Source organism: Pseudopipra pipra, chromosome 6 (genome assembly GCF_036250125.1).
Source record: "Pseudopipra pipra isolate bDixPip1 chromosome 6, bDixPip1.hap1, whole genome shotgun sequence".
Classification (NCBI taxonomy): Eukaryota; Metazoa; Chordata; class Aves; order Passeriformes; family Pipridae; genus Pseudopipra; species Pseudopipra pipra.
In genome coordinates this window covers 15,118,812-15,130,578 of record NC_087554.1, presented here as the reverse complement: position 1 = coordinate 15,130,578, position 11,767 = coordinate 15,118,812, and the positions used below count along the sequence as shown (strand labels likewise).

At 42.5% G+C, this 11,767-nt stretch overlaps 1 protein-coding gene across 1 annotated transcript in view; it reads left to right on the top strand.

Annotated features, from left to right (window-relative positions):
• Positions 1–87: 87 nt before the first annotated feature.
• Positions 88–11,767, top strand: part of SERGEF (secretion regulating guanine nucleotide exchange factor) — a 149,879-nt gene continuing 138,199 nt past the window's right edge. Inside the window, 8 exon segments of the mRNA XM_064657486.1 lie at positions 88–158; positions 1,784–1,922; positions 2,646–2,801; positions 3,858–3,952; positions 5,906–5,966; positions 7,288–7,401; positions 7,684–7,746; positions 11,133–11,291. Of these exon segments, the coding sequence (XP_064513556.1) occupies positions 135–158; positions 1,784–1,922; positions 2,646–2,801; positions 3,858–3,952; positions 5,906–5,966; positions 7,288–7,401; positions 7,684–7,746; positions 11,133–11,291 (811 nt within the window). The 5' untranslated portion in view covers positions 88–134.

Below are 11,767 nucleotides of genomic sequence, written 5' to 3'. Positions count from 1 at the left end.
CAAACACAACGCGTTCGCTCGTGGCTCGGGGTTTATGCCTTTTAATGGTGTGGTTCAGATATTCCACGCCCGTGAGCCCGCCCCCGGCTCGCCTCTTCCTGCCCGGCCTGCGGGCGGCGGGAAGCGCCGGCCCCATGGAGATGGAGCTCTTCGCATGGGTGAGTGGGAGCTCGGGAAGAGCCGGGAACTCCTCCTTCCCCGCATCCCGGGGAGACGGGAGGGACGCGGGGCCGGATACTCGACACCCCCCCACACACCCTCCCCGGGATGCACTCGTCTCCTCCGGGATGCGCTCGCCCCCTCCGGGATGCGCTCACCCGCCCCGGGATGCGCTCGCCCGCCCCGGGATGCTGCGGGGCTCGGCAGCCGGGACCGCGTACGCTGCCGCTGTCCCTCGCCGCGCTCCCTTCCCTGGGAAAAGGGGGCCGAGGTGTCCCCTCCCCGAAGGAAAACAACGCTGCGCTTTTACCTGCTGAGCACAGTAGGTGTAAGAGCCTCTGAAGGGGCATCTCTGCCCCTTGTCAGCTCTGTTTGCCCCGCCGCAGCCGTGCTTGGCACAAGTCCGTCAGTCTGGGCAGGCACACCGTGACCGGTGTGTTGTCGGCGTGGCCGTACACGCGTACGGCTCCCGGCTCCTCAGGCTCCTGTTTCCTTTCTGCACCGTATCTCAGCTCGCCTGTTCTTGAAGGCTTGAAAATTCATTGCGAGTTATAGCCTACAATGGGAGCTTGTGACACACCTAAAAAGAACTACGTCTGTTAAGTAGTAACACGCTCCAAAGCTGTCTGCCAGTGGTAGTGAGACTGTGAGACAACAACTTTATCTGCCTGTTGAGCTCGAATCCTGACATCTCACCCACCTGTTAGCCGTGGGCTGAGGCAAGCAGCATGGTCTCTGTTTCTCTATGTACAAAATGTTTATTGTTAAGTGTGTCCTTTTAACATTTACCAGGTGCTGCATCTTTGGGGGGTGGAGGGTAAATGCAGGGCGGATGGGCAGGGGGAGCACAGGTGAGGTAGGGAAAGTCTCCCCTGGGGATCACCAGCTGGGAGCATGGTGGGTGTGGAGTGTTTTACTGCAGGATGTGTGTGCTGGGAAGGTTATGATATCCCTTTTCATGAATGAAAGTTGCTGCTCCAACTGTTGGACATATAATTTAATTGGCTAAAAAAAATTTCATCTCTTGTTACCATGTTTGCAATTGTTGCTTTCTGAGATGGGACTGGTAGCTATAATTCTGTACTCATAAATTAATACTAGCTATAATTGGTATATTTTCATTTGGACCACTTAGAGTTAAAAGACTTTGTTAATGAGGGGTAAGTGTTTCTGATTCAAGTTCCAGAACTAGGTAGCATGTCTTTCTGATCTTGTTTTGGAAGTGGACTGCCAGAAAGCAGTGGCATGAATAAGCTTTTAATGATGAGTGGGAATCATTAGCATTAAAATTAAACACATTCTGATAGTTAGCCTTTCCTCCTTGGTAACTGTTAGCCCACAGTTGAAGTTTTAACAAGTTATGTTCCAGAATGTTTCTTAAAATACTGGGGTTGCAATGGCAGACTTAATGACATCAAAGTTAGGACAATCCTGGCCTGTAATTTTGGAAATCCTGTGACAGTAGAAAGAACAGAGATTGATATATTAGGGGATTTTCAGGAGCAAATACTGGCAGGTCAACCTGTGGCATATCCCCAGTAAGCTTGTTTGTTCTTGGGAGCAGATGTGTGCCATTTTTGTTAACTTTAAAAAAAATGTGTTATTTTTCTATGTGCATTTGAAGGGTGCAAACAGCTATGGACAACTTGGTCTTGGCCATAAAGAGGATGTGCTGGTACCTCAGGCACTGAAAGATGTTTCCTGCAAATGTCAAGACATTGCAAGCATTGCTGGAGGAGGGGGACATTCTGCAGTTATCACTGGTAAAAACATTGCTCTTGCATGGAATGTATGGCTTCTAATCATGCTTTTTTTGTTTCCCTGATGGTTTGGTGCTGCCACCTCTCTGTGGCTGCTGTTTCTGAGCAAGTACAATCCTCAGTTGCAAAACAGGTTCCCTCCCTCCAGTTAACTCAGTATTTTTGGGAAATTTTTTGGAAATTGGGGAAATTCTCTTTTTCATATATTGTGTGGTTACTTTGTATCTTGTGAGGTCTGTTTCTTCATCTATTTTATGTAACAGCTTTTCATACAAGGAAGCCAAATTTTCTCTATTACGGATAGGGGAGTGGGAGGGAGGAGTGAAGTGAGAGGTTATTCAGTCTTGAGAAATATTAAGGTAAGGAGCAGAAGGTAACATCTCGTCTGTGAAAGGTTCTGTTGTGTGCCACAGCTAATTATGGGAAAGAAAGAATACAGACAGATGTGAATGTGATAAAAAAGTTCATCATGCATCTTACCCGAAGAGATGCCTGTCTTACCGTATGGATTGTCTTCCTTGACAAACCCAGCTCTCCATAGCTGTAGTTATTCAGAGATTTTAGATGCATCAGAAACACCTCTTTCTGTTACTTTTTGCTTGAATGTAGTGCCTAAAGTGACACATAGTCACTGTCCTTATTTGTCACAGGATCTCATGGATGTATGTTTCTCTTTTTAGTCTGTGAAGTGGAACCCAATTTGTTTTGTTTTTTTTTTTCTTCCAGGTGGAGGACAACTCTTTGTATGTGGCCATAACAAAGATGGGCAGTTGGGATTGAATCACACAGAGGATGTGCTGCACTTTACCTTGTGCACTGCCCTGTCTGGCTTTTGTGTAAAACAAGTTGCATGTGGCTGGGATTTTACAATCATATTAGTAGGTAAATCTGTCTCTCCATCTGGTGAATGAGAGGCTGGACATGAGCTGGCAATGTGTGCTCACAGCCCAGAAAGCCAGTTGTGTCCTGGGCTGCATCAAAAGTAGCGTGGCCAGCAGGTCGAGGGAGGGGAATTGTGCCCCTCCACTCCACTCTAGTGAGACCCCACCTGGAGTGCTACATCCAGCTTTGGGGGGTCATCAGCACAGGAAGGACCTGTTACAACGAGTCCAGAGGAGGGCCATTGAGATGATAGAGGGCTGGAGCACCTCTCCTGTGAGAAAAGGCTGAGAGAGTTGGGTCTGTTCAGCCTGGAGTAGAGAAGGCTCTGGGGTGACCTTATTGTGGCCTTTCAGTACCTGAATGGGGCTACAAGAAAGCTGAAGAGGAACTTTTTACAAGGCAATGTAATGACAGGACAAGGGGTGACGGCTTTAAACTGAAGAAGAGCATATTTAGGTTAGTTATGAGGAAGAATACTGTGAGGGTGATGAGACACTGGAACATGTTGCCCAGAGAACTTGTGGATGCCCCTTCCCTGGAAGTGTTCAAGGCCAGGATGGATGGGGCTCTGAGCAACCTGGTCTAGTGGAAGGTGTCCCTGCCCATGGCGGGTGGGTTGAAACTAGATGAAAATCTAGTTCTCACAGTTCTGTTCCTGACTCTCTTTCACACTGTCTGCAATGTGTGTACTTGGGAAGGTCATAAGGCCTAAATATTTCTCCTGCTGTTTTTAGAGTTTATGGTATAACTGTAGAAATCAAGGCCACTCCCAGCGCAAACCATTCTATGATTCTATGTGCTGGCACTCACAGGTTTTAAGCTACTTGCCTTGCAAGCTAAATTAGTCCATGTTCCTTGTATCCCAGTGAACTTCAGACCTTTACTGAACATGGTGTGTAAGACTAGAAGCCTATGGCCTCAAGGACTTTCGAATGGGACATGTTAGGTCAGTTTTTGAGCTACTTGGCTGTGTTATTTTGATGGTTAGAATGTTACACTGCTTTGCTTTTGCTCACAAATTCACTGATCTCACTCTAACACTTCATTTTTTTGCAGGATCGGGCCTAGTTCTGTCCTGTGGGTCAAACTCTTTTGGACAATTAGGAGTTCCTCAAATTTCAGGTCCGTGCTTGATTCCACAAAAGATTGAGGTAAAGATTTAAAAAGGATTGTAGTTTATATTGCTTCCAGTAACTTACAGAGGTCGTCTGACCTAAGTGGGCTCTAAGGCAGACTCTTCAACTATTTTTTTATACAGCTATCTGTTACAGCAAGCTTACAAAGTAAAGGCCCAGACATGGTCATTGACCATTCAGAAATGAAAAGCTAAGGCTGCTTTTCTTGCTGTATGAAGAAGTTGCCCCCTTCTAACAGAAAGTTGTCCCTTTCATTAGGGATTGTAACATTTCAACGTCTGCAGGATGAGCCATCTGCTCAGATGATGTAAAGTGATGCTAAAGGTAGTGAAACTGTGCAAATTTACTCCAACTGAACATGTGCCTCAAGTTTGTAAGGTACTGGATACCTTTTGCTATGTGAAGGGCTTGTGTCTTCACTGTACTTTGTTGCAGGTTTGTGCAAATACTTCAAACCAAACCAAACCTACAGTAAACCACCCCTGAGAAAAACAAATTGCATTATGGAGTTCAACAAACTTGGCTATGCCATTTTTTTCGATCTGTTGCTCTTGTGCATCTTGTGCAACAGTTCTGTTTTTTAAGTATATGTTGTTTTTTTGAGTGTGTAACTGTCAGAATTTCTTCCCCCAAAGTGAGGACTGCACTATTTTTTCTTGGCTGTAGAAACGGTTAGATAAAAATAAGCTTGGTCACTCCCAAAATAATAGTAGTGTGATAAAGTATGTAGCTGCAGGAAAACTAGAGGTGTGAGAATAAACTTTGATTTTATCACTTGAGATTAAAATGATTTTTACTTTTGCATGTAAATGAACCGACAAGTACATTGACTTGCTTCTTTTCTAACCTCCAGTATTTACCACACAATAATAGCTTCCAAGGAAGAAGAATGGAAAAATTAGATAATAATTTCTCTGCTGTCCAGTATCTTCAGTGATAAATGCTGGACTGTAACTCATGCTGTTCCATGTGGAAGTCCATGGTGACATTTGTAGGTGAGGTGCTGCTGAGTGTGAGCAGGGAGCTCAGAACAGCTCCAAATTAATTGCTTTATAATGTTTTAATTAACAGACACTGAGACTTTTGTAACATCAGAAAAGCTTTCCTGTTTTTGGCTGTAAGCCTAACATTTTCAATAAATTTCTCACAGGAATTCCAGTTTACACTGTAGCCTCTTATTTGGACAACAGTAATGAAACTTTCCCATCCACACAACCTCTTATATCTAATGCAAGCAGTAACTTCAGAGGAGGAAGGATCCTCAGACAAGAAATTTAGCCTCATGGCTCATTCCAGATACTCCTTTACTTTTTTTATTTTGGGAGAAGGAGTAACCTCTCATGAGTAGACTTTAATTTGCCTGATGTTTCTGTGCCCTCAGTGTTTCCTGGCAGCATTCATTCCAGTATGGTGCCTGGAAATTTGGTAGTATTGACAATGCTAATCTGAATGTCTCTCCTCCCTGACCACACACACCATACATTTTCGTGGAATGTTTGCTCTTTTGGTTGCTCTCCTGTTAATGCTTGGGCTTAATGCCATCTGTTTTAAATAGTGTTACATCTGTGAGAAGAATAATAAATTTGTAGAGTACTTGGGAGTGGAGAAGTGCCAGAATTGGTGTACCTTGTGCAAACTGAGCTCACTAATTTAATGCAGACATGACTTGTAGTCTTCTTTTGCGTGATCATGTTGGGCAACCTTCAGTGGTGTAGGTGGCACTGTCAGTGGTATTGTTGATGATTGCAGGACATGGTGAGACTGAAGAAGTTCACACTAATTTTTATTGGCCAGAATTTTCTTTCCTTGTGATACAGAGTGTTGATATGCATTGTGACATGCAGACTGGAATTGCAAGAGCTATTTTCATAGTGTTCCACTTCAGTTTGGCCTGTTTTGTTTTTAGAGGCACTGAATGCAAAAAAGCAACTAAAATACATATTTTTTTTCTTTTTTTAATTTGAATAGTCTCTCAAAGAGAAGGTGGTGAATGTCGCTGCAGGACTGAGACATGCCCTTGCTGCTACAGGTAAATATGTCATAGTTTTAATATCTTTTCAGTAACAAATGAAAGGGAGTTTTAATGGCTTGGAGGGGGAGAGGGAGGGAAAGAAAATGGAGTTTATTTTAGTTGCCCCGTGTTTTAAATGTCACAGAGAAAATACACCTGAAAGTCATACACAGTAAGATTTTGATACAAATTAACTGGAATAGTAAACATACTAGAAACATGTTTCTGCAAAACTGTCTTCCAAGAACCCAGAGTGATAGTATATTAATAAGCTAATTTTCTGATGGGTGGAAAACTTACTGATTTCTCCTGTTCTGAAACAAAACATGAAAGGAGTTTTTTCAGGAGAAAAGATTTCTGATCAGTCAAAATATCTTCTTAGGATTTGAATTCATTATAATATGCAGAATAATTTAAGTTTGTATACGATGTTTCAAAATGAAACTACACATGAAATGTGGCTTTTTTAATAATGTAATTGAAACTGACACCTGGAAAAGTCAGAAGAATGAAACTTGACTTTTATTCGGGGGGACGGAAATCTGCTCCATTAATTTCACTCACACACCTTCAAAAATCTGTTCCTGACTCACTTTCACAGTCTGCTACGTGTGTACTTGGGAGGGTCATAAGACCTTAATATTTCTCCTGCTGGTATTAGAGTTTATGGTATAGCTGTAGAAATCAAAGCCTTCCATTTGGCATGGTTGTGTTAAAATTGAGGAACAACAAACTACACCTGCTCTTCTGTTTGTTTTAGTTTTGCAGGAATTTCAGTATAGATTCCAAGTAGTGGAGTCTAGCTGAAGGTGCAAAGGAGATGCTTGGAAGAATAATGGAATCTCTGATGCTTGTATGAATAATGGGAATTAAGCTTCCCTGAGCTCTGTGGTCAGTGAATGTCTTGATGCAGATCTAGCTCAAGTTTCTGAAAGCTCTTGAGGAGAAGACAAGTGACTTCCTTCTCTCAGTTGTGCTGGACTGCACAAATGAGGGAAGAAAAGTGAAGAGAAAGTCCTATGAACGTTGTATCCATTCCTGAGGCACTACAGCTATGGGACTTCTGTTACTGAGTCCTCAGTAATGTCCTTATACAGCCCTGAGAGCTGAGTCAGGTTGCCTCGTGCCTTCTTAGTTTTCTTACCTGTATAATGAGACTATCATTGTCTTGCATGTTGACCTCACCAGGGTTATCTGTATGGTTTTTGGCATAAAGGCCTTTGAAAGTGTATTTTGAATCAGTGAAAATGAATTGAATGTACCTTTAATTAATGAGTTAAGTGATTTTGTTGGTGGTTGATGTGTTTTAATCTCTTTTATCTGTGTTTACTCTGACAAGACAGTGGTCTGGTTCTTCAGTGGGGAACTGGTATGGCAACTCGGGCAAAGCGTGCAAACCAAGGAAAAACTCTCCCCCTGTTCTTGACAGCAAAGGAACCCTGTGAAGTGACAGGTAATCCAGGAATCTGCTTCCTTTTTTAAAGGTGGATAGAGCAGAAATATAGTTTGGAGTGATACGAACCATCTGATGTATAAAGCCTCTTGGTGTTACAAACATGTAGTGGAGTACCTGAAGGATAGAATGGTCATAATCAATGGGGGAAAATGACAGCGAGTCTTGCAATGTCTGTGACCCAAAAGCAGAGACTTCTGTTACAAAATGCATCATCATCCTGTCACACTTGTGGGGAATGGTACCTGCTGTACAAATTTTATGAAACTGATTTTTCTCTAGGCCTGGAAGATGTAAAGGTGAAGACAGTTGCTGCAAGCTCCTATCATTCAGTGTCCCTCACAGGTAGGCCTTAGGTACAGAAGTGAAAGCTCTCAACCTATAAAGGTTTCTCTGCTTTTGAAATGGTTGTCAATTTTGCTTAAACTGTTGAAATTTGATTTGTTCTAGTTAGTGCTGGTTAATTATTTTGTAATAGTTTTGGATTTTGAGAAATTTCCTTTAATTTCCTTTTTTTTTTTTTTTTTTTTTTAAGAGCTGGATTCATGGTTTGAATTCTCTGAATTTTGTGTGTATTTCCTTGGGGTCAAGTGTGACATAGCCCTTAACTAATTAAGAGTCTGGGCTCTTTACTTAATGGTTAGAAGCTCTGGAAGGATTTGTTCATGTGGGTGAGTAAGTCTCTGGAGCTGCAGCAGGATGCTCCATTGGATGACTCTGGATGGTTGACTGCTGGAACCAGTGCAACCCTTTGCCCACGGAGAAAGGTTGGTGGTTGCTTGGTGGTTGTCCCAAGAAAGACAGCAGAAGCTGTCTATCCACAGCAGTGTGAGCTAGTGCCTCTGTGTGGGGCAGTGCTGTGCAGGGGTGTGAGATGGTCTGGCTCTGCCTTAGGTGGCTCTGCAGAGCTGTGCGAGGTGATGTGAGAGCACAAAGCTTATTTAAAAAGTAGGAAGTTGCTTTAATCAGGCACTTCCATAATGTCTTCCATTTGTTCTTTGATCTTTAGGCAGTGCTCCCATGCTGGAGTATTAAGTATCCAGTAATGTAAGTCTAATAAAGATTCTTCTTTTATTTTGACAGATTGGGAGAAGGGGAAACAGAATAGCTTTTCATGCTGTAATCTTACAGTTTTGAAGTGTGTAAAATATATTGAGCCGTATGAAGACAAGTCTTTGCCAAACTTTGTAGGAACAAATTCTTAACAAATCTGCAGCCATCTGGTACCTCTGTCATGATTAAAGGAGCACTGGAGTATTTGCTTATGCAGATCTATAGAGATTTAGTTGTATGGAAATGTTCCAAGATGTAAATTATGTTGAATTCTGAGACGCAAAGTGTATGCACGATTAGTGAAGAAGAGCTGTAAGAACAAATGAAATCTACATTGGATAATTAGCACTCTGTATTTAGAGTGAACAGATTATTCTTTCATTTTTTGCTTTTTATTCAAGAGAGTGGTCTATTTGGCAGCAGGGGCACCAAGATTGACACCACAAGTGCCAAAGACTTTTGTAATGTGATGCTGTTGCTGCCCTTTGTCCTGCAAGATATTGTCCTGCAAGATAGTTATACTTTGTATTTTAGAGATACTTGGTATAGTAAAGATACTACTGCAGGGTGTAGTATTCAAATAAACATTTTCTTCTAGGAATGTGTTGCACTGTGATGCAGTTTTCTTTGGCTCTGTTCCATGAATCACCTGCGAGTAGGATACCAAACACTTGCAGTCAGGCCAGTTTGGGACACAACTGTTGAAGTGGGTTGTTGCAAATGGGAATGGTGGTTCCTTTGAGAGAAGGATGGTAAAGTCTACTTGTATCCAAACTGGCCTGAACCCTCCAGTGGTTAGACTGTGGTCCTAAGTCTTAGTGCTTGAGCTTTTGTTAAGACCTACTCAGGAAATGAGATAAGGGTTGAGCACGTGATGTTTCCCAGGATAAAACAAATGCACCTTCTAGAGAAGAAAAGGAGGTGACTGAGGCAGTATGTGTTACTTGTGGAACATGACTGGCCATAATGTTTTTCCTATGTTGAAACAAGTTGTCTCTGTCACCCCATTTTTTTTTTCTCTCCAGAAGGTGTATGTACTTCATGATGGGAAGGAATTTATCAATTTTAGGGGAGAATTTGGATGAAACAATCGCTTGACTTGTTCTCCTTTTCACTTCAGTTGTGTTGTTTTAATGAGGGACTTGGGAAGTCCTGCAGATGACTGTCAGTAATCTGTAATTTGACAAGTACTGACTTCTCCCCCTGCTCTTACTCCTTGCCTGTTTTTCACCAACAGTAGTAAAGTAGAATTCTCCTGGCTTAGTCTTCCTGTTAACTGTTACCAAACTGAGATAATTAAATATATTGTAGCTTAAGTCTTACTACTTCTTCTTTTGCCTCTGAACGATTTACTTCTGCCATGCCGCTTGTAAATAGTTCAGTGCTGACCAGAGACTCCTGCCTTAAGGGTTGTGAATGTGTGCTCTAAACAATTCCATGTTGGAAATTATATGGCTTCCAGTCTTCCTGGGCCCATGATAATGTATTTCATGTCTGCAAGATTTGTTTTTTATGCTTGCAGCTTGTGCAGGCTGGCAAGGACTTCAAGAGAGGTCTGACAGAGGTCCTGTTCTCTTAAGTGTTTTTTGTGGATTGTATTTTTTGACCATGGAGGCCTAGAACCTGGGAGGAATGGTTTTGTGCTGAAAAGATGGAACTAATGATATGGAATATCTGCAGAAGGACTCATCTGAACAGTGTTAGTGTCCATTGATCCTTAGGCTGTGAGTAGCTCCAGCTTGCATTCCTATAAAGTATTGTGGGTGTTTCTGTAAACAGAACTATCCCTGTGGTTGGAGTCCTGGAACGTGCACTTACAGAAATGCTTGTTCTAAAAAAGGGGTGGGAAAGACAAGTGATTACTGACAAAGTCTCTCAGTAGTTGTCTGGCATTGTTTTGGGGCATGATAATATTTTAATTTTGCCTTGTGATGGGTGGTGCCTGCTTTAGTTGTGTGTGTAGCCATGTGTCCAATTCCTTCAGGAACTGATTGTGCAAGGTGAGACAAGGAGCATTAGACTGTCCCTGCTTTGGTGGACGTACTGAATTTGCTCAAGCTGAAGAAGGCAGACTTGTTATAAGCACCCTGATATGAGTCTAGCTCTTGTAAGAGGCTGGGAGATTGAAGCATTAGGAGCAGCCAGCCAGGCTTTGAAGAATCCCCTGTGCTGGAGGGGAGTTAAATTATTTGCTGCAATCCAGGAAGTTATTTGCTGGACTGAATCAAAGCTTTGGAATGGAGATAGAAGCTGGTCTGCAAAGACAGAGTGGACCAATAGGGACTGCTCAGTGAGTGTCTCCAAGGTGGTTTGATTTTTTTTTTTCCCCTCAGAGAAGTTGACTACTGTGTTTAGTTTTTTAATAAGAAATAATGTTTGTTATAAACATCTTTAATTCATCTTTGAGAGGCTCACAGTAGAGATGAGGTCTAGGCAGTTTGACCTGAAGGCTTTGATGGCTTCAGGGGGTCCATATAGCCCTCAGAAAACAGGCTATCATAAGGCTCTTGCAAATATTTCTGATATCCTAGTTACAGTGTGCGTGTGCATGTGGTAAAGAAGGGTAGGGAAAACACAAATTGAACGAAACGTTCTTTCCTCAGCATCACTGAATTGAGACAAAGACTGTATCTGGTGGTATTATATGTATATCACTTTTACTTCTCTGTCCATTGTAGATGAAGGACACCTGTATGTCTGGGGCAGCAACAAACATGGACAGTTAGTGAGCAAAGAGATCTTTCTTACTGAGCCCAAGAAGATTGAGACTCAGTTTTTCTCACATGAAAAGATTGCAGCAGTTTGGAGCGGCTGGACCCACTTGGTGGCACAAACAGGTAGAGTATCTAAAAGCCAGTAACAAATGGCACCAAAACAGTAAATTGTCTTTCTTGCAGACAATAGTTCTTTCTTGCTGGTAGTGGCTGGATGCAGAGTTTTGCAGTTTCACCCGAGCAGCAGTTGTCTCTTGAAAAATGATGAGGACAGACATCCTTTGGCTTCTGTCCCTGAAGATGGGGTGGATGCTGGTGCCTGCCTGGCATCTTTAGAAATGCTGCAGCATCTGCATGTACACACTAGAGAGATGCAGCCTCTCTGCATCATCAGGTTGCTGGTATACCAGAATATATATGAGCTTCTAAAGATCATTCTGCTGGGTGAGTTGTGACACCTTTGGAGAGAAAAGAATTTGGTGGAAAACTTGCTTCAAAAAAGAGTAAGGTAGGAAAATATGGCTGCAGCTTTTGACATGTGTGACTATTTGACAGGAAGATATGGGCAAAACTCTCAGGGAACAGGAATTAGGGAGAGG